Raw genomic sequence first — 27,353 nt, 5'->3', positions numbered from 1 at the left:
TCAATAATCAAACCCTTTAGTATTAGTGTAGGTGACTATATGCCAAACAACTTTGTCGAAGACCGCAAAGTGATCCAACGTCTGTGAAAAAAGTTATACCCTAGGTAAAGTGAGGATAAACTTTATTGTTGTTTTTCCAATACATGTAAAGGAATAATATCAATAATGAAATCTCAATACTTTGCCTCACTTTGCCTAGGGTATAACTTTTTTCACAGCCATCGGATCACTTCGCGGTCTTCGACAAAGTTCTTTGGTATATAGTCACCTACAATAATACCAAAGGGTTTATTTATTGAACGCTTACAGCGAGACCTAGCGGCAAAATTCGAAAACTTAGAATTTCTGCATACATTTGGCCAAGTTTTCCCATACAAACTTCAAGCGATTTGAGCGCCCCCTTAGGCTTAACCGATTTTACTCAAATTTTGAACGTAGCTTTTGGGAGTCCAAAACAACTGATTTAGGAGGTAAGACTTGGCATTTTTCAAAATTTTTGTTTTTCATATAAGTGTGGGCCACCCTAATATGTATACATATAGTAATCTCTCTTAGGATGCTAGGAAAATCCTTAATGGAATTCAGAGAGAATTCCTACTAAGATACCGGAAGAGTCTTGCTTTCTTTACTAGGTAATATCGCTCAGGATTCTGGTGTAATCAATTTCAGCATTTTTAAGAAATCTCACTCATTCATAATTCTAGAGGAACTCCTTTCAGAATTCTGGAGATTCTGGGGGAATTTCAATCAGCAGTCCGCGGTAATTTTTCCCAGTACTAGGGTGACAATGGGTATTATCGGCAGGTTTGTTCTCTTCGTCATGGAGGGTTTTCGTCAGCCAAATTTCCTGAAATTTGGCCATATAATTCAGTTTTGTTGGGAAGAATTTGAGACCAACTCTGAGTTCAATAGGTTTCAAAAAACCTATCTCAAGAATTTGTTTCCGTTTCAAAAATATTTATTTATTTTTTTTAGAATGCACGTCTCAACGTTATATCCATTTTCGAAACAGAGTCGCGAAATGTTCGATGTGCAATCTCAAATTTTGATATTGAATTTAATTAGACAATTAAAACATGCCCTGAACTTGAACTAAATGCAGCAAACGAATCGTTTTATAGTTTTGTCATATACATATTTTATAATATCGAATCAATGTGAAAACATCAATTCAAAGCATTCGATTAAATCGGTGAATCGATTCTGCTACAGGATACAGTGATACAGGAATCACTGTACAATTGCGCTTGAAATAAGTGCCATACTGAAAATTCTCTCAGTTCAAGTCAGTCTTGTTAGAATTTTCTTGACACTGCGTACCGTTGTACAGGAATCACACTCGTATCACATGTCTGTCCGGGGTATAACAAACATTTGTGTTTTGAACGAGAAAACTGCTTTCGAAATGTCAATGATCACGGTGATTTCAATGACGAATTCTTCAACCTTAAACATGGCTATGAACATCAGTGTGCAGTTTGATGAGAAAGTTTTGTTAAAAACTATCCTCAAGCGGTAATTTATGAAATTGCAAAAAACGTTGTACCCAACTCGATGCAGAACTCGATTTTTACAGCACTCGTCGTAATTATTCAACTCGGCAAGCCTCGTTTGATAAATGTACGACTCGTGCTGTAAAAATCTTCATTCTGCACCTTGTTGCGTAAACTACTATTTCAGCTTGAACTTAGTTTAGCATTTTCTTTTGTTCGAAACCCGATTCAATACAGCACTATACCACCTACGTGTTTGTAATATTATTCGAGTGATTGATAAAAACATTCATCCCAATCTTTCCCGCCTCTCATTTTCAGTCTTCGACATTTCGCTCATCTTCAAGCGGCAAATTGTAAATCTCCAGCGGCGAAAGCTGTTCCGGGCGGACGAAGCCTTTGCCAATGAGATCAACGCCTACGCCCAGCTGGTGCCGGTGATGAGGCGATTTTCCCAGGACCGGCTGCCGTTTCCGGTGTGCCATTACGCCGGCAAGGACACCGAGGGGGACCTGATTGTGATGGAAGATCTTACCTGCAGCGGGTTCTACATGGTGGACCGGAGGAGGAATCTCAGCTACCGGCAGTGTCGGATGGTTCTTGAGGTAGGTTTGTTGAACATATATTTAGGTATATTGGAGGTAAGGAAGATGATGAATCAGAAAAGTAGAGTTCAGTATCATACAAATTGTTTGCATGGTACCTGTGACCTAGCTAAATTGGGATATTCTATCATCAAAAACTTTAAAAACTTAAGGACAAAGGTCTTGGAATCCCAGTTCAACATTGTCCAGAACTTCAGAGGCACAAATCTCAAGAAGTAAACATCTAACGATAGTGATTTTTGCCTTTCTCGTACACTAAGTGTACTGGAAAGGCTATATGTTCACTCCAAAAATGACTTTTTGATAGAAGGCCCGGAGGGTCAAGTCACATATACCAATCAACTCAGCTCGACGAATTGAGGTGATGTCTGTGTGTGTATGTATGTGTGTGTGTATGTGTGTGTGTGAGTATGTGTGTGTACAAAAAAACTCACATCACTTTTTGGCAGTAAACCTCAACCGATTTTAATGACCAACGGTTCATTCGACGCGGAATCTGGTCCCATTGTTTCCTATTGAAAATGGTTCGAATCGGTTCAGCCGTTCCGGAGTTATGGCCATTTAGGTGTTCCGGACAGGTACCCCAGGAAGGGGCCAGATATGAAAATGCTACAAAACCATGCATGCGACACATCAGACCGCGGCTTTTTCGATAACCTGACGAACGGTAAGCAGAAAAATAGTATCAGGCTATATCTGAACCGGTAGTGTTCCGGAATCGGTTCCAGATGTCCGCCGGAAATGGCAAAATAAAAAAGTGAGCCAAATCCATGCATGCGACACATCAAATAGCAGCTTTTTCGATAACCTGATTAACAGTGAGCAGGAAAATAGCCTGTGATCAAGCAGAGACTACCGGTAGTGTTCCGGAACCGGTTCCGGGTGCCCCGCCGGAAGTGGCCTAATATAAAATTGAACCAAACCCATGCATGCGACACATCAAATCGCGGCTCTTTGGATAACCTGATGAACGGTTAGCAATAAAATGAAATCAGACTATATTTAGGAAAACCAGTAGTATCCCGGAACCGGTTCCGTGTGTCCCGCCGGAAGTGGTCAAATGTAGATGGTAACCAAACCCATGCGTGCGACACATTAAATAGCAGCTTTTTTGATATCCTGAAGAACAGTAAGCATGAGCATAGCCTTAGATCACAGCGAGACTACCGGTAGTGCTCTGGAACCGGTTCCGGATGTCCCTCCGGAAGTGGTCAAATATAAAAGTAAACCAAACCCATGCATGCGACACATCAAATCGCGACTCTTTAGATAACCTGATGAACGGATAGCAAGAAAATGGTTTCAGACCATATTTGGTACAACCAGCAGTATTCCGGAATTGCTTCCGGTTGTCCCGCTGGAAGTGGTCAAATGCATATGAGAGCCAAACCCATGCATGCGACATATTAAATCGCGGCTATTTTGATAACCTGATGAACGGTTTCAGGAACACAGCCTTTGATCACATCAGAGACTACCGTAGTGCTGTTGAACCAGTTCACATCAAACCACGGCTTTTTCGATAACCTGATGAACGGTTTACAAGAAAATAGTCTCAGATCACATTAGAGACTACCGGTAGTGTTCCAGAACCCGTTTTGTATGTTCCGCCAGAATAACCAAAATGTAAAATGAATCAAATCCATGCATACACTTCAATTTTCGGCTTTTCAGAAAACCTGTTGAACAGTTAGCAAGAAACTAGTCTCAGACCATAAGTATTTGAAACAATAGGTACAGTCTTGGAACCGGTTCCAGATATCTCATAGGAAGTGGTGAAAACAGCGATAAATATGTGTAAGAGAACAAAATCTTTACAAAACTGAAGCAGGCTCATCAAATCACATCTTTTTTAAATTCCGGTTTTAATCGCATCAACCTCGCACAACCAGTCTTGTTAGAGATCACAGTCATTTGAATTTTTTCGTCGACATTCGGCCTCCTTTGTTTCCGACATTCGCAACACAAACAATCAAACTACTGTACGAAAAAAAAATGTCAAACGAATGCACTTCACCACGATAGCGGCTTCGGGAGACAGTTGTCTTCTTCCATAATAAGAGCTATGTTGGCCATATGTGTGTCGTATTCAATACAACATGCAAGAATAAAGCAATATCAACATTTATAATCGTAATTGGCTGAAAATCTATGCGAAAAGCTATAATTAGACAAATGTCATGATTTGACCCTTTCTTATGTTTATTGATCTTCGTTTTACCGCTCGTGCTGTGTATAAGAGGTAACGGTAGCGTACGAATGTAACAAAGCAAGCTGACACCCGACTGCGGCAACGAAATGAAGGTACCCAAGTAACCACAAGCATTATATCATTGCACGAATTAGACTGAATATCAACCTTTGCAATGCGAAATGCAGTAATTCCACACTTCTCATGCAATATACCTTTAGATTGGCATTATCAATGTATTGATGCATTACATTTTTTCTTTACATTAGGGTGCATTAAAAGGTGATATACGATAATTCAATAATTCAACACTGCAAAAACTGTATAAATGCAATGTACAAACTAGCAAAGGTTGCTCTAACAATACAATTATAAAAGCTTGACTCTAATGGTAAACAAATGAAATCAAGAAAAGTTAACAACTTCATGGTCAACTATAGCGGTCTTCAACACTTCTGGTTCGACTCCCGACCAACTTAATCCTCGTTTGAACCACCGATCGACGACTTTCTTCAGAAAACCCTTTTTAGAGATGACCTTTTCTCTTTTCTGTTGACTGCTATCGCATGCCAATTATGATGGAAACCACAATTAGCATAATATTATGAGCATTGTACGAAAGGTGTTTTATTTTTCTTATATTGATTGAATATCTTCTATAGAATGCATTATGCATTTATCAGAATGTGATTACGAATCCCTGTAATTACATATGCCATAGTCGTTTTGCCCTCTACTGAAATGGTTGAGGCAGAAGAACAGTTTTCTTTTAGTTAATGAAATATCCGCTGTTATCACAGCAGCAGAAACGGTCCACAGCACCAGCGCGAATGGAACTCATCAAGCGGTCTTCAACACTTCTGGTTCGACTCCCGACCTGGCAACAAAAAAAATGGTTAAAACATTCATGTGGGGGGCATTAGTACCGTCGATAACGTAACGGTGCTAAAAATAGATTTTTGTTTTGGTTTTTCGTGTTGCACGTATTAAGCATGTGCAAATGCAAATGTACAGCACATGCATTTATGTCACTTTAGCAATGGCTGCCAACGTGCAGCAATATGTGGCACTAATTTAATTTTAGTGGGGCCCTTTTCGACTTTAATATTGCTTCAATGAGGTATTTAAAGTAATGCAGCATTATTTACACAATTTTAAATATAAATATACGGCAAAATTGATGCACTTATATACGGCTTCGTGGTTACTTGGGTAGTGAAAAGTGTCGAATGTTTATTGTATTTTTTACGAATAATCAGACTTTGGCGACGAAATTGAACTCGCCCTAATATGGTACTAACCTAACATTTATGACACATTTTCGCCTTCTTTCCCCGATTCAGGCGAAACCAGCTGATTTTGTTATGAAAACATAAACAGCTGGTAGCCGAGAACAATAAGGATGAACGTAAACATCGGTGAACCAGCTGTTTTTGTTGTGTAAACATGACCAGCTGGTGGACCGAGAACAAAAGACCTTAATGGTAAACATTGAGACGGCCGGCGAAAACTGTCACATTATCGGGCGAGTTGCAAAAACCCTGCGACTGAGATTGACAGCGAAATCGAAAGCGAAATATGAGTACGACGAAATTTATTGCATCAAAGTCTAAGTCGAAAAAAAAATCGCAATACAAGACTGCGCACAACATTTTTCAAACCCCTTTGGCGTCTAAAATTACTGCGCAAAATTTAGATCCGACTGGTTGCTCCTCGCGCTCTGTGATATGGTTTAAATTTGAATTGGATTCAGTATGAAAAATTTCACTTGCTTCAATTTTTTTATCAAATTTTATGAATCTAGTAACCAGTAAAGTGTATAGGAAAAAGTTTATCGAAGACTGTAAAGTGATTTTTTTTGTGAAATAAATTATATTTTAGTCTTGATATTGATCGGCCTTCAGTAATAGTAAAGGTGGTCACGCAGTCAACTAAGAGGTCTGATATGTTTCAGCTGTCTATACATTGAACATAACGTTGGAAATATGTGCCATCAATAAGTTTCCCAACGATAATGGCTTGGATAAAATTCTTGCTTTTTTATTAATAAAGCATTCACAGGATTCAAGATGCTTACGTTGACGGAAAGATCATGAGTACATACTCGACGAGAAAGGCACTATCACCACTAGGTGGATTAATCCGGGTTTTTTATTTTGTTCTTAGTCACTTGTAAAAGGCATTAAGAAGATCCGGTGCGCTGGTTTAGTTTTTAATGAGATTTGTGCACAATAAATCGTTAGTCGGTGCGGAAGTCAACTTGGGATCCTAACAAGCTTGTCCTTAATTGATTGTTTGATTCTTTCGACCAGTATTATTATTGATTTATCCACAGACAAACAGACGTCTCACTCTACTCACTTCCCATTGTTTCACTTTTTAACGGATTATTCAAATATTCTGTAGTTCGCAAATCTCTCGCTCATGGCGCTCGCCTCGTTTTCGTTCCTGTTTGACGTTTGTTCACTACCGCCATCTACTCAGTGGTTTTGCGAACCACAGTGTTATCACCATTGGGCGATTATGCTTTCGTGACGATGATTTCTATCGCATTTTGTTCAAAGTGATACGTCTGTTTGTCTGTGATTTATCTATACATCTTGAGCAAATCTTCTGTTGTAACCAGATGAGCAGAATTTGCGTTGCGTGGTAACGGAGTAATTCGTAGATTGCATACTGAAAGTTGTCATGTTAAAACTTTAATACTCTTATTCTAATTGCTTATGGAATGCTATTTGAGAAGGAACAGCTATCCAACCAGAGGTTGAAGTTAAAAGACATAAGAACTTCCATTTATGAGGTTTAAAGCCCTTTTAGGTTTAAAGCGTTTCAGGGTATGCCTGAGACCCTCTTAAACGCTCCTAAAATGACTTGGAGTCCCTCTTGGACACCCGATACCATCAGTGACCCTAAGAGATCCCATGAAACCTCCCTGAGACCCCCAGGACTCCCTTAAATGCCTCTGAAACTCCTTGCAACACTCCTGAATGTCCCTGAATGCTAGTATTTTGGCTATAATTTTTAGATGGAATGTTTTAAAAGATAGCATGGGATAATTGGGCGTAGAACGGCAGCTAGTGGCTCAATTTTTAAGTAAATAATCTACCCAATAGGAAGTATTGGTATTAAAAAAAGAGAGAAACGAACATCGTCTTCAGCCAGGGACTGTACAGTCTGAATGAAACTTAACACTAGACAACGGACACCCGATTAGGAGCTCACGGTCACTCAATTGTGAACAGAATGTTAATATTTATCGGTTTTATTGATGTTTCTCGGTGAGCCAATGAGAACTACTGAATCTTAACATATTGTGCTGTTCTCAAGATATTCACCGCAAAAGAAGTGTCATTATTTAAGGACGCTTGTCGCTCGGGGATTTGGAATGCTGGACATGTGCTGATTAGCGGCATTTTCCAAAAAAAAAATATTTTCATTATAAAATAGCTTGTGTCGAAAACTCAAACTTTTTATAAGGTTCAATATCTCAAGTTATACAAGCTATATATAACTTACAATCCATAACTTGAACACACTAGCGCCATCTACTGGGCTAGTCCCGATTGTTCGCCATTAGATTTTCCTTGGTATATTGAACAATTTTGGCGAAGACAGCACAGCACTAGGAAGTCACAATCAAAAGAAACAATCATTCGTGTTGTAAAACCCAGGGGTACAACATCGCGCGGTTCAAACTTGACATAAAAAAAATCCAAAGTACACTCTGAAACTTTTACTATTGTTTGCACAAATAATTCATCGCGGTGTAGCTTTACTGGGTACTGTTAAAGGTACTGTTAAAATGGAACCAATATGTCAATATGAACTTTTTTGCGACCACTTCAACGTGGCTCTTGGGACTAATGGACCTCAGGTATCCATTAGAGGGTAAAAAAGTCATAAAGGAAATTTTGTACATAAAATAAAGTCAGGGCTTTAAAATAATGGAATCTAGTTCGCGAGAACAGGTCTTGCTCCTGGGCATTTGAGATGGGGCCAATAGGGTTTCCAGGAGCTTCCCTTACTTACCTTACCGATCAGGCCAAGGCCGGGGTGGCCTCTGCTGTACATAGTAGCCGTCTCCATTCCACTCGGTCCATGGCTGTTTGTCTCCAGTTCCGCACTCTGCGTAGGGTCCGCAGATCGTCCTCCACTTGGTCGACCCACCTAGCTCGCTGCGCTCCACGTCTTCTTGTACCGGTTGGATAACCCTCGAGAACCATTTTAGTCGGGTTGCTATCCGACATCCTGATGACTTGACCCGCCCACCGATGCCTCTGGATTTTCGCGATATGGACGATGGCTGGTTCTCTCAGCAGCTGATGCATCCTGGGTTCATTCGCCTTCTCCAAGTCCCGTCTTTCATCTGCACTCCGCTGTAGATGGTACGCAATACCTTCCGTCCGAAAATTCCAAGGGCGCGTTGGTCCTCTGCATGTAGGGTCCATGTTTCGTGTCCATAGAGGACTACCGGTCTCATCAGCGTTTTGTAGATAGTTAACTTCGTGCTACGGCGACCTTTTTTTCTAATTAAAGAGATTTTACCCTACTAGGGCATTCATCTCTAAACTAACTTTGTTTCAACTTTGTTACAGATTCACATTTTTCTAACAGTTTTTTTTGTTATTTTCTATGACTCGGTCAAGCTTCCTATTAGTATAGACTGTAGTGATATAGGTTGATTTACTTGTACCACCACCTCCTGTCAAACTTTCATTCATAAAATCGGCCCATAAAATTAACCGTTTCGCATTTTCTTGATTGACATTCCACTCACAATTCATAATCTCACATCAAACAAAGGATCTCTGCATTGTTAATCCATCAATTTTACCATCAGAGCTATCGCGGTGCCCCGGTGTCCCTTACTTTTCAACATCAATTTTATTCTAAATTCTCAGCATAATTAAACAAGTAATTCCGCATTTTCTTGTTTGACATTCAACTTACAATTTGTAATCCCGAGCAGTATGGGCCACCACCAAATGGAAATTCTAAATTAAATAAACTCATACCAACTGCGCCATGTAGTGTTCATACGCCTTTCGGAGCAGTCAAGAAAAATCGATGCAAGTTTGGTCGTGTATAAAAGCACGGGGATCTAACTTTTCACCTCAAAAAATACTATCATTTTCAGCGACACCAACAAATCAGGAAAATTCAATAAACTTACCCTGCTTCCAGTCACACATTCTGCATTCCTTCACTCTCAAGCCATCAGAAAATCAAAACCTACTTTCACTTTCTTCATTAAAGAATATTTATTCAGAAAAAAACCACAAATTACTTTTCACGATTTGCCACCATCACTACTCCTCCGTCCGTTCGTCGCAAACATCGTTCATAAACTGACTTCATTCGACCGCCGTGGTGTGCATGCCCGTTCACGCCTTCTCGTTCACCCATTCGCTTGTCATTCATTCTCGCCTCTTTTTTCTTTGTATCCAGTTGTCCGTCCGGCGTCAACGCAGCGCGAAAGAGCTTTCCGATCACGCCTCGTCATCGTGTACTTCAAAACCTAAATCTCAGGTGCAACGGTACACAGGTACACTCAGAAAAATTAGATTGTGTAAACTATTTGAATTTAAATCGAAACATTTTCTTTAATCAACCTATATCACTACATAGACGATCCATTCTTCCGCCTGCATCTCATCTCTTTTAGGCTCCTCTGCTGCGCGTTCCTGGGTATCTATACCAGTCGACTGCGTATCGATAGAATGATCCCGTTTTCTCTTTGTCTCATTTTTGTTGCCAGCTTCACGATTGTTGTTGTTGTTGGGTCGGCTCGACTGAGTAGGTCCAGTTGGTCCAGTTGTACTTTTCGGTTGCAATGATTCAGTGGCGGTATTTTGTTTCGTAGTTTTCGTTACTCCGGAGCATTTAGTTTTCGGGTGTGATCGTTGGCCGAAGTTGCGACAAGTGGTCGGCTGGTTTCGGTAGCTCACCATGCTCATTTAATTATGTATTTTAATATACGATGGAATATCCTTCTGTAGCTCGATTTCCACGACTCGTACTCCATGCGGTGTTCCCGGAAAGTACTTTTTCCAAAGTTCTCGTACGACCGATTTTACAACTCCATACTGCTTCATGTGATTCGCGACCTCTATGTTAGGCATATCAGGTGGGAAATCATGAACCCTTACAGTAGTGGCTGTGTTTTCCAAAAAGACCGGAATAAGAAATTTCTTGTTTTCTGCTCGCATTGTATGCTTCAGATTGTGTGAAGCAGCCAAATCATGTGCTGCCTCTTTTTATATTTATGTTTTGTTTCTTAAATATAAATAAATTATCTTCTGGAGGAGACTAAATAAAACAGTTGTTGTTCGTTCATGAGTTAACATACAAAGAGATCGAGCCTTTGCTCGAATGCTTTATTTAGCTATCTATCAATACAGTGGTCGGTGTAAGGGTGGTATACACCACACCCAGTAGCGGAGCCAGGATCCTGATAATGGGGGGGCAGCGATTATTTGGCGTATCCAGTGTTATAGTAATTTGGCGGCAAGAGACATATGTACATATTAAAAGAGCTTAAATCATGGAATTCGGTTCATAATTTGGCGGTGGCACAATGTTGGTCATGGTCATAAGTTGGTACAAATTGCGCTTTTTAAAATACTATCGCATCATGGCGGCGCTTAAGACGTTTAACATTCCGACTTGTTTTTTACATGACCAAAAAATATTCTCAGTGTGCAACAATGTTGATCAAAAGTTTCATAGACTATTTTGCGCAGACAGCAAATTTTTTGCAATACCATATTTTTCTAGAATGTTTCCTTTCTATGCGTTTTATTTGACTGGTATTTGTTAATTTAATATCCAAGTTTCGAAACTTTCCAAATTAATGTTATTTTCGATCGCGTCACTAAAATATTTTTTTGTTATATTCAATAATGTTTCATATCAGTGCATCCAGGAGATTTTATATATCAATATGCAACTGACAATTTAGTTTATAAGAAACAAATATGATTTGCATTACCAGTGGCACCACGTGTCATCAAGTTTACACCAAGTCAATCACTGAGTAACCAGCTCTTCAGGAAATTAAAAAATAGTCAAGAATGAGAATACGCTTCTTGTAAAATGATAACCAATCCTGTTTTCGTCCAAACATAATTTTACTCAAACTTTAAGATTTTGTGTTCTCTTAAAAACATAAAAAGCCTTTATGGAGAAATTTCTTCATTTATCATTATCATTATTATCACTATACCTTACCTACTTATTTATTGTTGAAAAGTCGCCTATACTTTTTTTAAAGAATTTTTCTTCCCTTCTTGTTGCTGCAAGAAAATCGCCTATTTGATTTATATTTCTGCGTCCACATGGAAAAATTTCCCTTTTGATATTTTTTTCACGCCCCCATTGGAGGAAGAAAAAAATCCTTTGTGATCCTTTGCTTCCCATATTGTAAGTAAAATTTTTTTTCCAGTTTGAAGAAAATTTTATTTCGTCTTTTTAAATTTAATAAAATGATTTTTCGAAATATTCTGCGCCTGTGAATATTACAATGCCTCAATACGTTAAAAAATATCCTCTATGATTTTAGACATTGCTTCTCCTGAATATAAGAAAACCGCTGAATTGATTATTGATTATTTTTGCGCACTTGTCTTCAGAAATTCTTCTAGATATTTCTTTGGAAATTCTTTCAGGGATTCCTTCGAAAACGTCTTCAGGGATTCCTCAAGGGATTCCTTTAATAATTCTTCCAAGAAATCTATCAAGCAATCATTCGGAAATTTATTCGGAAATTCAATTAGAAACTGCAAAAAAAATCTTAACGGTTTATTTTAGAAAATCTTGCAGGATTGTTTCAAACATTCGTCCATGAACTTCATCAGATTTTTTTCAGAAACTCTTCGAGAGCTTTCTCCAGAAATTTCTCAAATAATTCATTTAAAAAACCATTCACGGATTCCTACAAAAATTCCTCTAGTGATTCCTTTAGAAAGTTTTCCATGAAATCATTTCTCTGAGAATTTCTTTAAGAATTGTTTCAGGGATTCTTTTAGTAAATCCATAGATTCATTCAGAAATTTCTCTGAAATACCCTAAAGATTTATCCAGAAATTAAGAACTAAAAAAAGAACTCTTCTATAAAGAATGGCTTCCATTCGAAATCATTCCATGGATTGCTTTAAAAATCCTCCAATGATTTCGTTCAAAAAATCTTGCATAGATTCCGTTATAAAATTCTCCGGGGATTCTTTTAAAAATTCATCCATGGACTTGTACAGAAATTCCTCCAGAGCTCCATAAGCTTCTGAAAGAAATGCTCAATGGATTCTTTCAAAAATCTCTCCTGAGATTCTTTCGGACAATCACCCACGGATTACTTCAAACATATTTCAAGTAATTTCTTTCAGAAATTATAAAGCTCAGAATTCCTCCAGAAATTTCACGAAGAATTTCTTTAGAACATCCTTCTGAGTTCCCTTTAATTTTTTTTCCAAGATTCATAATAAAGCTCCACCAAAGATTTCTTTAGAAATTCTTTCAGGGATTCTTTAGAAAACCCTATATGAATTCCTTCCAAAATTTCACTATGGATATCTTCAGAAATTACTCCAGTATTCATCAATAAAAAATCAATGGATCCTTCCAGAAATTCTTCCAGCTGAGAGGAATCTTTAAGAAAATTTTCAGATAAGCCCTTAAAAATTTCTTCAGAAATTAATCCAAGAATTCGTTTAGGAAATTTTCCATGGATTCCTTCTGAAACTTCGCCGGGGATTACTTCAGAAAGTCTTCTAGAGTGTCTTTTAGAAAATCCCTCTGAAGGAATCAGAAGTTTGTTCAGGGAAACCATAAGTTTTAAATTTCTTTATTGAGATTTCTAGCCCTAGGCTGGTTCATCTTCGCATTCTGACGTTCTTTTAAAGATTGTTTCAGAAATTCTGTAAGCTAGCCGTTTTTGTTTAGAAAATATTCCGGTGATTTCTATAGGAACTCATACAGGATTTCTTCACGAACACCTCCAGAGATTTCCTCGGGAATTTCCCCAAGGATTCCATTGGAAACACCCGCAGTAAAGTCTCCAGAAATTACTTCAGGGGTTCATCCAGAAAATCAAACAAGAATTCCCGCAGAGATTCTTGCATTATTAACTCCAGTGATTCTAGCGAGAATTGATCCAGGGATTCCTGCAGAAATTCATACAGAGATTCTTGTGTTCCAGTAGCATTCCTCTGAATATTTCCTCAGAAATTCCTCCAGCGTTTCCTCCAAGGATACCTCTAGAAATTTTTCCACGGATTCAGAAAATTTCCAGAAATTTTTACTAGCCATTTCTACACAAATTGAATTGGAAATTTCTCATAAGGTTTTTTGGATTTCCCCAGGAATATTAAAAAAAGCCTCCTGGTTCTCTATTGAAGGATTTCTCCAAGAACTCATCTAGAGTTTCTCAATAAATTCTTCTTGGAGTTCCACCAAGCGTTTTTCCAGGACGTTTTCCTTATTATTCCGTCAGAAATTTCTTCAGACATTCCTCCTGAGATTCCTTCAGAAATTTTCCTGGAATTCCTTCAAAAATACCTTCAGGGATTTTTACAGGAATTAGACTGGAGAACCTTTTTTTAAATAATTCCTCCATGGATTTCTTCAGGAATTTCTTTGGAAATATCTCCAGGGACTCTTTCAGTTTTAAGAATTTCTTTATGATTATCAGCAAAAGATGTTCCTTGGATTTTTCTTCGTAGCATTCTCCTAGAAATACCTTTAAAAAATCCTGAAGAAATTCCTCCAAGTGTTCCTCCAGCAAATCCTTGAGAAATTGCTTCAGGGATTCTTGTAGAAACCCCTACAATGATTCTTTTTAAAATTGTTTTCTTATTCCATCAGAAATATCTCCTGTGATTCCTTCAAAGATTCCTCCAGAGATTTTTTTCAGCTGTTCATTCAGAAATTTCACAAAAAAAATACTGAAGGAGTTTTTGAATTTCTTAAGGAATCCCTTAAGGATCCTGTATCTTTGAAGAAATCCCTAAAAAAATCATGAGAAACTTATGGAGGAATTCTGGAAAAAAAATAAAAAAAAAACACTCTTGGTGGAGTTTATGAAGAAATTTCTGAAGATATTTCTTAAGGAATTTCTGGAGGAGTTTCTTCCAAAAAGGACAATTTCGATGGATTTCTGAAGGAATCCTTGGAGAAATTTCTGAAGTAATTAAAGAACTTGTGGAGACACCTCAGGAGAAATGCTTCGAAGGATTTCTTGTACAATTTCTCTAGATGAGTGAAAATCCTGCTGAAATTTCTGAAAACAAAAGCCCTGGTGGAATTCTTCAAGGAATCACTATGAAAATTTCTGAAGGAAAAGAATGTTTTGAAGGAAACTCTCAAAAAAATCTTGGAAGAACTGAAGAGCTTTCTGCAGGTACTCCAAGAAATATTTCTTGAACCAATGCCAAGGAATAAAGCTCTGTAAAAACTTCTGAAGATTTCCTAAACAAAGGTTTGAATAAATCCTCAAATGAATTTACGAAGCAGTCTTTGAATGAATACCTGGAGAAACTTTTGGAGAAATCCCTCGAGGAACTTGTAGAAGAATAACTCGTGGAGGAATTTTGGAAGAAATGCCTGAGGGAATCTCTGTGGAGCAATTCTGGATTGTATCAATCCCCCAACCCTCCCGAATACCTGAAAGAATCTCTGGAGGAATTCCACCAAGAATTACTGAGAGATTTCCTCAAAAAAAATCTGAAGGCATCCATACTTAGAGTGATTCCTACAGGAATCGCTGAAAGAATCTGCGAAAGGTTTTCTGCAGAAATCTCTAGTGGATTTTCTGATAGAATTTCTAGGTGTAATCCTACAAGAAAAATACCAGCAGACAATTGCACATGAAGATCAGCGCGTCGTTCCTAACCCGACGTCTCCACTAGACAGAAATGTCTTGCCTTTTATCCGAACAGATATGTCATGACCAGTGTACGCAGAATATGGCACCGCAAGCAAAAAATAGGCAACAAAGAAGGCACGGCAACAACGCTTTGTTTTTTCTTTAGCAGATAATGACAAAATCTCTTCAGAGTTTGTTCACAACAAAAATGGTAGGAATATTTGTCTCGTTCTATTCACATCGTGATTTTCGCATTGTTTTACAACTGAAACTCGACTCTGAGATTTGCAAGAGTCTTAATTCGTTCAAATGCTTATGTATTCGATGATGTGGGTTGAAAATTTCAACAGTAAAACCGGAATATTGGCACACGCACGGCAAGTGATGTTTGTTTTATTGCTCTCATCGCCTGACATTAGAGGTGTGCGCCGCCGCGCCGCGCCGCGCCGATGAGAAATCGGCGTGAATCGGCGTGCGGCTCCCCAAGCCAACAAGAATCAAAAATACAATATTTTTTAAACGGGGATAGGTAAAGGGGGGTTATACCCATGCACTGGTGGAAAAACTTTACGGTTATGTTGTTTGAAGCCGATCCAGGAAGCATCGGCGTGTCGGCGTGGCAAACGGCGGCGGCGGCGGCGTGAAAACCGCACGCCGATCGGCGTATCCCTTCTCAGAAAGGCTACCATCATCAAAACCAAAAAATTTCTGCAGCAGCACATAGCTAGATGTCCATTTGTTGCAATCCAATCATTAGAAAGTAGTTTACTTTGTTCATAATTGTTTGAGAAGCCCCACGCCGATGCACGCCGATTTTACGCCGAATATTCGGCGCACACGTCTACCTGACATGCGTTTGTTGCGGAGCGGCTTTGTTACCGACATGCACCGCTTAGGACAAAGCGTTTGTTTTTCGGCGTGATCCGTTTTTCGTACCCTGGTCATGACAGTAATGTTCTCTCAATGTTTGCATGGAAATCAGCGATGTTGATCATTTATGTTACGTTTTCTCTTTCTGGCAGCAAAATGGCAAGACATTTCTGTCTAGTGGAGACGTGGGGTAAAGCAAAGCGAAAGTTATTTTTAGCCGCAATCGGGTTTGTCTCTGCTTGGTGAAAAGTGTTTGTGTGTAGTGGTACAAAAACCGTGTAGCGTTTCTTAACCCTCGAGCAGTCGCGTCTTTGACTACCTGCAGGGACGCCGCGCTCACGCTGCGTGGGTATTATGATTAATTGCCTAATATGATGATGATTGAGCAAAATTTTAGATCACTGTGTTTCCATTTCTTGCCAAGTCAACAACACAATAATCCAAGGTTTTACTCAAACAACATCAAATTATGCAATTAACCCACGCTGCTTGCACCATTTAATTGAAGAAACGGAGAATTTAGCATCTCACCATACAAAAATCCAGCTCACTACTTTCAATCTAGTAGGGGAGACTGGGGAGACTTGATCCCTTTTTCTTAATTTACCTGAAACTTTAAGAAAAAACACAAAACTAGATCCGTTTTCCGAACAAAATGGCAGGTAAACATCTATAGTTAGTTAATACACAACAGAAGGCCTTCAAATTATTGTTAAAGTTTTCAAAACTGTGTTTTTATGGAGACATGTCTTATGATGTATTTTTTAAAAATGGGTGACACTTGATCCCCCTTTGAGCACATGGTTCATTTAAAGGGAAAATAATTCCAGAGTCTTCCTATTCATTTTCTTTTCGAGTTTTCTTGTATTTTCGATGAATTTGGAGTGTTTGAAATTGTAAGATTTCCTTAAATTTTTAAGGATATGCCGTATTTTCAAAATGGGGAGACTTGATCCCCCTTTTCTTGGTTTGTACTAAAGTTATAATTATCTGACACATTTTATCGTTGAATTGACTAGAATTCCAAGTAAATAGAGGCTTCAGAATAGAATTTTATTTTTCACATGTATAATGTGTGTGTAATCCTCGAGGGATCAAGTCTCCCCATGTCACTGTTGTGTATACTAAGCTGAATTAATTGAAATATGTTAACAACAGCCTTATTTGGATAAATAAGTTTGAAAGTATCCTATTTAAACTATGTGCAGTGAAATTTTGACATGATTTGGTTTAATATTCACAAAGTTATTAAGATTTTTCGGAATCGCCTAAAAGATTTCTGAAGGACTGAAAACAAACCATCAGCCTTTAAAAAATAATGCAACGTACAATCGAAATCACTTGTAGCCAAAACATAGTCATTTGTCCAGGAGTAGTTTTGGAAAAATTATGCTAGAAGAAAAATGTTTTTGATTCCGAGCAAATATGGGGGGAACAAGTCTCCCCAGGGATCAAGTCTCCTCAGTCTCCCCTACTGTATGCTTCCTATTGCCTTTTTACACTTTAAATCAACTTTAAGTGTTCATGTAAAGTAGTAATTGCTTTACATATACCGTAAATTTGCATGCAATACGGCTTCAGGTCCGTGGTTACTTGGGTTTAATATACATTCGTTAATAAATACACCAATTTACTTAAAATTCATAAAATAAATTAAATCGCTATAACTTTTTTTTCTACAAACAGTTTTAGGTTAAGTCAAACGTTTTTCAAAGCTCATTAACCCTCGAGCAGTCGCGTCTTTGACTATCTGCAGCGACGTCACGCTCACGCTGTGTACCTCAAGCGTGCATTTTTCATGGTGCGTGTACTCAGTACACGACGCGACCGCTCCCGGGTTAAGTCAATAAAGCTTCATGTAAAATAGCCCGATCTTTCCCCAATTTGAACCACTGATAGACAACTAGATGATCAACATTTTTGTGAATTGGGACAGAAACTCCCATACACCGATAAACGCCTAAAAGTATGCAATGCCCTTGGATTTTCATCTAGTTTAAACCTCCTTTGGCATTAGGGTCATTTTGACTCACCCCATACACTACATCAGCGAGCTGCTGCCAACGTGATGCTAAAGTAAGGTTAAACTGTTATGATCAAAATTTGTTGCAACAATCCAATCAATTCGAACTTACTATGCGTAGCATGATCAAATGTTTATGAACTGTAAATATTATATTATTTCTCAGACAATGAATCTTGATAGCTCAGTTCACGGAGTTTTACTCAGTACTCCGCAAACGTACATAAGTATACAGGGAAAAATGAAACTATCTGGACAGGCAAAATTTTCTCATTTAAAAAACTTTTCGTTAAGTGCATCAATAAATCACAAATTTGTACTCACATTGATTGGATTGTTGTAACAAATTTTGATCACAACAGTTTAAACTAGATGAAAATCCAAGGGCATTGCATACTTTTGCGCGTTTATCGGCGTTTGGGGGTTTCTGTCCCAATTCACAAAATTGCTTCCAATTAATAAAATCACCTGAGATGGCTCTTCATATGTATTATTTTGACCTACGTGTGCCTTTTGCTTAACTGATTGACAGAATCTATGTTATAAAATCCAAAATACAATACCTCCCGCACAATCAACGTTACCCGCATTATCAAAAATACCCTGTTCTACGGTAGCGAAATGTTACATGCAAGTTACATGCTTTCGGGCATCAATTTGTTTTGAATGTTGAACTATCGGTGAAGTACCAATCGAAAGAAGTTTCCTAATTCACAACTGTAATTTTTCTTCTCTTATTATTCAAGAGAAATGGTATAAACTGTGCATTGAATAGAGAAAGAAATGCACTAGCATGATCGGTTTTATGATTTTGAGCAAAAAATCGTTTTACTTTTTAGCACAATGCTTCTACTAAAATACAGCATGGCCTAGAGTGCAGCAAAAACCTGATCAGAAAACGCCAAATAGTAGGCAAAGTTTCACTCAAAAGAAATTATACTCCAACCTAAAACGTCCGTTATAGTGTTCTCAATCAAATACCAACGCGAAAAACTGAAACTTCTATTACCCTATGCAAAATTGCAAATGCGATCATGCTATCGCTAGAGAAACATGCCTTACCAGAGTAAGTACTAGGAAAGTCAGAGTCCCTATATATAAATATCTTCAGTTCAGTTCAGTGAAGTGAAGTGATCTTTCTGAAACATTTTTTGGCGTATCTAGTGAAATTTGCTGGCGCCAAATTGATTCAATTTATTTTGTTAATTTTTCTGAAACATTTTTTGGCGTATTTAAACAGAAATTTATAGTTAGGGGGGTCAAGTGCCCCCTCTTGCCCCCCTTTGTATCCGCCAAAGACCACACCTCTAAGTTGTTTAGCTCGATAAGAGCTTATTTTCGTATCGTGTGGAGTTGAAGAGTTTTCACTTGGCACATGCCAAGTTTTATTTGATTCACAAGAAATTTGTGCACTTCTGCAGTATTTGGATGCGAAGGCAATACGTTGAAATCCACTACCAGCGTATTTTTGCGATTGGTATCCATTGTTGATGCACAATAGTACAGCACGTATAACGAAAAAGAGGTAAAGGCCAAAGGCAACCGTAGCGGTTGAATGGTGGCTGACAACTCGGCGAACTTTTTCCGATCGTAGAGTTCTGCGGAGTCCAAATAGGGCTTGCAGGGGTGTGAGCACCTCAATGACGACGTTACTAGCACCGAAGGTGGCGTGGTAACAGATCTAGGAGTACGTGCGCAGGACGAAAAATTTCCAGCCCCTAACCTCTAAGAGATTGAAGAGGTGGTTAGCCAGTTCAAAAACAACAAAGCCGCTGGAACAGATCAACTACCAAACGAGTTACTAAAACACGGTGGAGAAGCACTGGTGAGAGCACTACACTGAGGGGAAGTATTACCGGAGGAGTGGATGGAAGGTATCGTGTGTCCCATCTACAAAAAGGTCGACAAGTTGGATTGCGGGAACTATCGCGCGGTCTACTACTGAGCGCTGCCTACAAGGTACTCTCTCAAATGTTTTACCGCCGTCTATCACCGATTGCAAGAGAGTTCGTGGGGCAATATCAGGCTGGATTTATGGGTGAACGCGCTGCAACGGACCAGATGTTTGCCATCCCCCCGGTGTTGCAGAAATGCTGCGAATACAACGTGTCCACACATCTCTTGTTCATCGATTTCAAATCGGCGTATGATACAATCAATCGAGAACAGCTATGGCAGATTATGCACGAATACGGATTCCCGGATAAACTGATACGATTAATCAAGGCGACGATGGATCGAGTGAAGTGCGTAGTTCGAGTATCAGGGACACTCTCGAGCCCCTTCGAATCTCGCAGAGGGTTACGGTAAGGTGATGGTCTATTGTGCTTGCTCTAGAGGGTGTAATAAGGAGAGCGGGGATAAACACGAGTGGAACGATTTTCACGAAGTCCGTTCAGCCACAGAGAACAGACGTTTAAGCTCGAACAAAAATACGTCGAAATCGTGTGTAAAGGATTCAACGCCACCAACGGAGACTGCCCCACATATAAAGTCGATTTGACCCCACGATGGCAGTGTTCATCGTTAAAACACGCTAGGCCACAAAGCGACACGAGTGCCAAACGACTAAAAACGGTGAGCACTGGAAACAAAAATGACAACACAACAATGTAAGTGATGGGACGCTGGCGCCAAGCAACGGGCGGGAGCATAACCACATACAGTAGACGTTCGATAAGTGCAACATGTTTACGTTTCAGTTACCGAATAAAATTCGCTAACTGCAACGACTGACAGCCGTCAAACAGTTGCCAATTGCTGTTGGACGCAGCCAGAATGCACTCAAAAACATCGCAATGCAGCTGTAGTGCATCCGAAAAACATCGCAACTCTGTTGACGTTTTGTTTTTGACAGATAGCGGTGCGATAACTGCAAAATTGTTGCACTTAGCGGAGTTGCAGTTAAAAAGCATTGCAGTTAAACCGTTTGCACCGAGCGAACGTCTACTGTACTCTGATATGGCCGTTACAAAGTTTTACACAAGGCAGAAAGCGCAGATAGACGTCTGTTCTCTGTGGTTCAGCTGCTTGGTTTCGCTGATGAAATGGATATAATAGCTTGCAAAATTTAAGACGATGGCGAAAACGTACATCCGACTAAAGAGTGAAGCCAGGCGAATCGGATTAGTCTTTAATGTGTCGAAGACAAAGTACATGATGGCAAAGGGCTCCAGAGAAAAATCACCGCGCCCGCCACCCCGAATTTATATCGACGGTGATGAAATCGAGGCGGTTGAAGAATTCGTGTACTTGGGCTCACTGGTGACCGCCGACAACGACACCAGCAGAGAAATTCAGAGGCGCATTGTGGCAGGAAATCGTGCTTACTTATAAACTGAGACGAGACTCGCGAAGACGGTCTTCTTTTTCTCCACTTTTTTATTTTTTTCTTCTTCCTATCTGTGTTGACATTATGTTTTGGGCTGGTGGTTCAAACACGTACGTGACCGCATCACCTCACGTGCAGTGTGACTGAATCCCATTCACGCACAAAATCATGTTGAGGTGAAATTTTGCATCGCCAACAATCGCCAAGCAAAGTAATCATTGGAATATTTTGTTTTCAATTTATTTTTGACAGTACAGGAGAAGAAAATGCTGCTCGGAGTGAATTTTGGCTTCACAATTTATCTCGGATAGCAATACTTTCCTCGTTTTAGTTAACGTAATCAAACGGGCTACAACTGACAGCTCAGTTGGGCTGCACTTGACGTTGCTTTTTTTCCTCTTCGCGAGTCTCGTCTCAGCTTATAAACACCCCTGGCTACCGTTGCCGTTGGTATCGTCATTATTACATTTTCTTATTCACAATTTGATTCTGAATAGCGCTCCCTCTTTTAGGCAGGGTAAAAAAATGGTGCACAAATTAGGAGTGCATAAAAATAACCTGCATAAAAGAGGTTTTATGGTAACATCAAACATTCAAAATGGTTTGTCTATTTGAAACAGCATGAATAAGTACTTGAAATTGATTGTTTATGGGAGTTCCACTCTTAAGGGTGTGATTGTGGTTTTTTGAATTATTTCTATCTAGAAAATTTACAGAGATTTAAACAAAAGCTAGCTAGTTCCGGCGAAACTTCATTTTAAAAATAGATCAATTTTATTATTTTGTTTCGTGACTACCTAATTTGACCAAACATTCGTTCCTGACTTCCACTACAATTTCCAGGTCTGAAATTTAGATCTTTGAAGAGATTCGCCTTGGAAAATTTGCAGTAATTTATTTTGAATATCAACAGTATATCTTAAAAAAGACACTACACCGTCTTCAACCAGAGGTTGTACAGACTGAACAAGCACTAACATATGACAACGGACAACACACATAACACCCAGTGGCCCAGTGGAGAATTTTCCGTTTGACGAAAAGTTTTCCCCGACTGGAGCGGGAATCGAACCCACACTCCGAGGCTTACGAAACGTCTAGATGACTGACGCCTCTAGCCGCACGGCCACGAAGCCCATAAGAGCCCAAAGAGAATCTTCTACCCAGGCTGAGTGTACCAGTAATCGTCATAGTGGTTCCCTATTTGTACAATTAAACAGAAAAGTACCGTTCATAACCCTCTGAATGTTTCGTCAATTTTTGCTAAAACATTATTTTATTTCTTCCACTCTTACAGGAACTGGCCAGCTTCCACGCCGTTTCGCTCGCGATGAAATTAGTCAAACCGGTTCAGTTTCACACCATGAAAGAAAAAGTTACCGAAATTGTGTACAACGACGCTGCAGCCGAGTTCTACACCCACTCGCTCGAAACTTCACTCCGTGGCACGCTGGACAGCCTACACTACAGCAATAGGGACGGCAGCCTCGATGCACCCATCAAAGCAATAGAAAAGCTCAGCGGTCGATTGTACCAGATCATGTCCTCGGCGGTGCGCAACAGTCACGAACCGTGGAGAGTTCTCTGTCACGGGGACACCTGGGTCAATAATCTCATGTTCAACGAAGGTCACGATCGAGTCAAACTGATTGATCTGCAAACCATGCGATACACCTCTCCTGTCATTGATATTCTTCATCTTCTCTATACTAGCACCGGTGTGGAGATAAGGAGCACCTACGGAGATGAACTTATCCGTAACTACCAGGAAGCGCTAGTCACAGCTTTGCGATCATACGTACCTGCCAGCAAAAGCTTTGTCCTCCCGGCACTGGAGGCCACCTTCAGCTACGAGAACATCCGGGCCGAGTACGACGACCGGATTCTGTACGGGTTGGGTATTGCCATGTGGCTCCTGCCGGCCGTCACTTTCCATCCAGATCACATTCCCGACCTGGACCAGGTTACCATGAACGATTTCAAGACCAAAAACCACGAAAAAACCATCGCCCAAATGCTGTCAGCCGATTATCACACTCGCATGAAGGACACCGTTCTGGAGTTCTACCGGAAGGGATTTTTGGATAGTGTTTAGGTTTAAGGGGGAGATCTAGCAGGAGATTGTTTTAACATTTTAGTATTAATAGTCGAAATAGCCACACTCGAATGCCATTCCATTTGTTTCGATTTTAAAACAGGGTCGTATATTTTTTAGTCTTAAAAGGTTTTTTTGCCAACATATAGCAGTACACAAAATAGCTAGTCAAATCAGATATTGGAACTACTCTAGAATAGTTATCTTAATAGTGATCACACATGCAAGGAAATAGCTTTCAAACTTTAACCAAATGGTGCAATAAACTAAATGTATATATTTATCTACAAGAATAAAAGTTTTACCGGTTCAAGATGTTGAATATAGATTATCGCATTACACCTTTCGCTAGTTAACTGAAATTAAGCAAATAATTTCATCGGAGCACAAACAGATGTTATCAAGCTGAATGCAACAGCGCAACTCGAAATATTGCATAATATGAAATAAACAACAAAGTAACACAAAGTTAGTTTAACACAAACACTAAACAGGAAAGTAAATGACGCCTTATGTTCGTCGAAAGGTGCGCGTACCACAACTGTTGATAGAGTAATCTCTTTACGGAAGCGTTATCGGGTAAATAGAGAAGCTTATAAAATATAAACTAATAAAAAAAACTGCATAGTTGTATTTTTTGCCGAGTAGTATGGATGTCATATAGTCAAGTCAGCAAATAAACTAGGAAAGACGCTATCTCGAGCTACTATACCATCAGCGATAGTGCATAGAAGCTAGCCAGTAGGAAACGCCAAGCGAACACAGCCTGTTTTGAATTCTGTAGATAGCTAGTGTAATGATAATTCCACATCCCTCCGGCTTATTCTGGATTTTGATCGCCCGAAGGTCAGGTTGGTCGTCTGGCAGATAGCAGCAAGGATTACAATGAACTTTCTCGGCGACACGTGTGAGCTATAAAAGTTGTACGGCTTGGTGTTGGTACAAAGTGTAATGGCCATTTACGCCTTAGAAAGTTAGACCATGTTCACTGGCTTGATTGTCCGTGTCCACATTTTGTGTTCATCATAATGCTACCTCTACCTTTCAATTTAAAAGTATATCGTAGTCAAAGTTCTTCTGTTAAATATTTAAGCATATTTAAACCAATGTCATAAACCAGATTAACCCTTAACGATGGGCTCATGACAGAATTTTTAACTTGCAAATATATCTCGGGTCACATGTGTTGTAGGTAATTCCAAATAGATATTGCGTCAATTACACAGCGTACTGTAAGACAACTCATACATACTTATTTTCTGTACGGGTCCGAAGATACCCAATGCCCAAAAAAAGTCAATGCATCGTCACAATATGCTCATTTGGTAGCTGTTCTGCTCCATCGGCTTTGTCTTTCTCCAACCGACCTATCTCCTCTATCTAAGGCGGTCTAGGATCAGAACCCTACAATTACCCGTAGATTTCAGGCATTATCGCGATTTTGCAGCTTATGCAAGGCGCCGTCTACAAATTACGTAACGCTCATGAGGGAGGGGGAGGATGGCTAAGCTTTACGGTTCATAGAAAAATTGTCGGCTTTTTATACAAAAAAGCGTTACGAAGTGGGAAGACGAAAAATTTCGATTTTACCGTTACATAATAAATGGACGCTGCCTAAGGTAATTCTCGAATTGTTTAACAGTTATAGTTTTGTTTTTTTATTAATTTGTTTTTCCGTGCATTATTCTACGGTAGCAGAAAAAAAAACTTCCCAATGAATTTGTGTTCCCTTAAAGTCCATTTGGCAGATTTTCGTATTGTTCTGATTTTAATATTGTTGGACAGTTTACACTGGTAGTTGAAATTTTACTTTATGTATTACAAATATGTCAGATTTTAGTTTCGGATGAGTTCCCAAGGAGTTTCTAAGGGGGTTCAAGTAGTTTCAGAGGCGTATGTGAGCTTTTCGGACAATTTCATGAGGATCTCAAACTTCCCGAAACTCCAAGAAACGCTTCTGGAAGTCTTCTGAAAGCGCTTGAAACCCTTTGGAACTTCCTCAACCCTTCTGATACTCCCTGAGATTCCCTGGAGTAGTTAGAGCACTCATGGTAAGCCCTGAAACCCGAGGAACACCTCTGGAATTGAAATCTTTCTAGCGCTGTTGCAGTTCATGGAGATAGTGGGTCATCCAGAGATTCCAGAATTTCTGTTTTAGATCTTGTAGAAACTGCCACTTCGAAAGCCGACCAGCAGGGATCTTCTCATATGAGGTGTCTGGAATCGCTTGAAACTCTCGGCCGACTAAGAAATGGGCGGGAATTATATAGCCACAAATGTGGAAATGGTCCAGATGTTGGTTGATTTTCTACCATCTTGATTATTAATTTGCACAAAATTGGTCATAACTCAGGAACGGAAAAAACCACATCTTAAAAATTTTACAGAATATAAATAGCTTATGTAATTTCCTTCCAAAATTGATTTTTTTAGAATTTTTCCGGACTTCGAAAATAGTTTTATGCAATTCAGTATCATTAGTATAAATTTTATTTTATAATATTGATTTCAGTATGATAATGACCTACTTTTCGTACCAGTTCATTATGCAACTGAAATGAGTTGCATAATGAAAAATAGTTGTATAATGTTCATAATGCAACTCGTTTGAGTTGCATTATGAATATTACGCAACCCAAATGAGTTGCATTATGAAAAAAAACATTGCATAAAATTTTGTATGGAAATCGTTGCAAAACTCGATTTTTTCAGCACTCTTCGTATTATCCAACTCGGCAAGCCTCGTTGGATAAATGTACGACTCGTGCTGAAAAAAATCAACTTTTTGCAACTCGTTACATAAATAACTATTTCCGACTTTTCCAACCGATTTTCCTCAACAGTGGAAAATTTTGTGGAAAACTATTTTCATTTTGTATTTTTTTTCCAATTTCTGAGTAAATTTGCTTATGATTTCACAAAAAAAAAAACATTGTGTCTACAATGCTTCGTTCTTGAGTTATGATTTTTCGAAGTAGGTGGTGTCTGTGGAAAATGTTGGTTTTCCACTGGAGTTTTCCGGGAAATTAGGCGACCCTGATTTTTTTTTTCAATTTTGTTTTTGTTCATGTATAGGTATAAAAACCCTACATGTGAAAAAAAAATCATTGAATTCTGAGAACGTGCCAATTTGTACGATATTAAAAAAAATCCACAGCAGTGCGGCAGCGAGAACATCATCGAGATTAGTGAATACGGAGATCGGGAGTTCGATTCCAAGTAGTGGCAAGTACTTTAATTATTCAATTTTAAAAGCGATAGTTCCAGTTCTACATGCATTGCGTCACGGGATCCGTAACCTAATTATATTTAATCGAATAATTTGGGGATGCCGTATAACTATCATTTAACGAAAAGGCTGAAAAAGCGCCTTCTCAAGATGTTATTCAGTTAGTGGTTACATAGGAGCTGAGAAAAGAGCTATGACTTGGTGGCATAGAAGCTGCTATACAGCATATACATGTGGATTAAGTTCGCCAGATTCATTGGTATAAGGCTTGCATAGAAACTTCCGTCCATATGTACATGAGCATGAGCATGAGTATAGATGACCGCACAATTCGTAGTTGCTACTCCGTGATTGACCTGAGCAATCAAAATTGCACAAAGAATCAATGAATAGGGCTTGGGACTAGCTTAGTATTCTCAATGTGCACAGTTCGAGAGCTCTCAACTTTAGTAAGGTAAATAACGGCACCGGCCACGTCCTTGCGGTCATCGAGGATGGAAGGGAATGTTAGTGAGACAAACGTTGTTATAAAGACCGCGAATCGCTGCATCTCCACGTTTGTCTCAGGAAGGAATTTTTGTTAGTAGGGTTGGGTACATTGTCAGTCTGGGAGTCACCTATGGTTGGTGATATGATTTGACAATGGATCAATATACAC

At 39.2% G+C, this 27,353-nt stretch overlaps 1 protein-coding gene across 5 annotated transcripts in view; it reads left to right on the top strand.

Moving 5' to 3' along the window:
* Positions 1-24,226, top strand: part of LOC109421739 (uncharacterized) — a 118,472-nt gene extending 94,246 nt beyond the window's left edge. For all 5 annotated transcript variants that reach the window (XM_029851939.2, XM_019696270.3, XM_019696269.3 and 2 more), the window contains 2 exons: positions 1,815-2,098; positions 22,669-24,226. In XM_029851939.2, the coding sequence (XP_029707799.2) occupies positions 1,815-2,098; positions 22,669-23,466 (1,082 nt within the window). In that variant the 3' untranslated portion in view covers positions 23,467-24,226. The remainder of the gene's footprint in view (positions 1-1,814; positions 2,099-22,668) is intronic.
* The last annotated feature ends 3,127 nt before the right edge of the window (positions 24,227-27,353 follow it).

Source organism: Aedes albopictus, chromosome 3 (genome assembly GCF_035046485.1).
Source record: "Aedes albopictus strain Foshan chromosome 3, AalbF5, whole genome shotgun sequence".
Lineage (NCBI taxonomy): Eukaryota > Metazoa > Arthropoda > Insecta > Diptera > Culicidae > Aedes > Aedes albopictus.
Note: the sequence above shows the minus strand (reverse complement) of the source record. Positions and strands in the feature narration are given on the sequence as shown.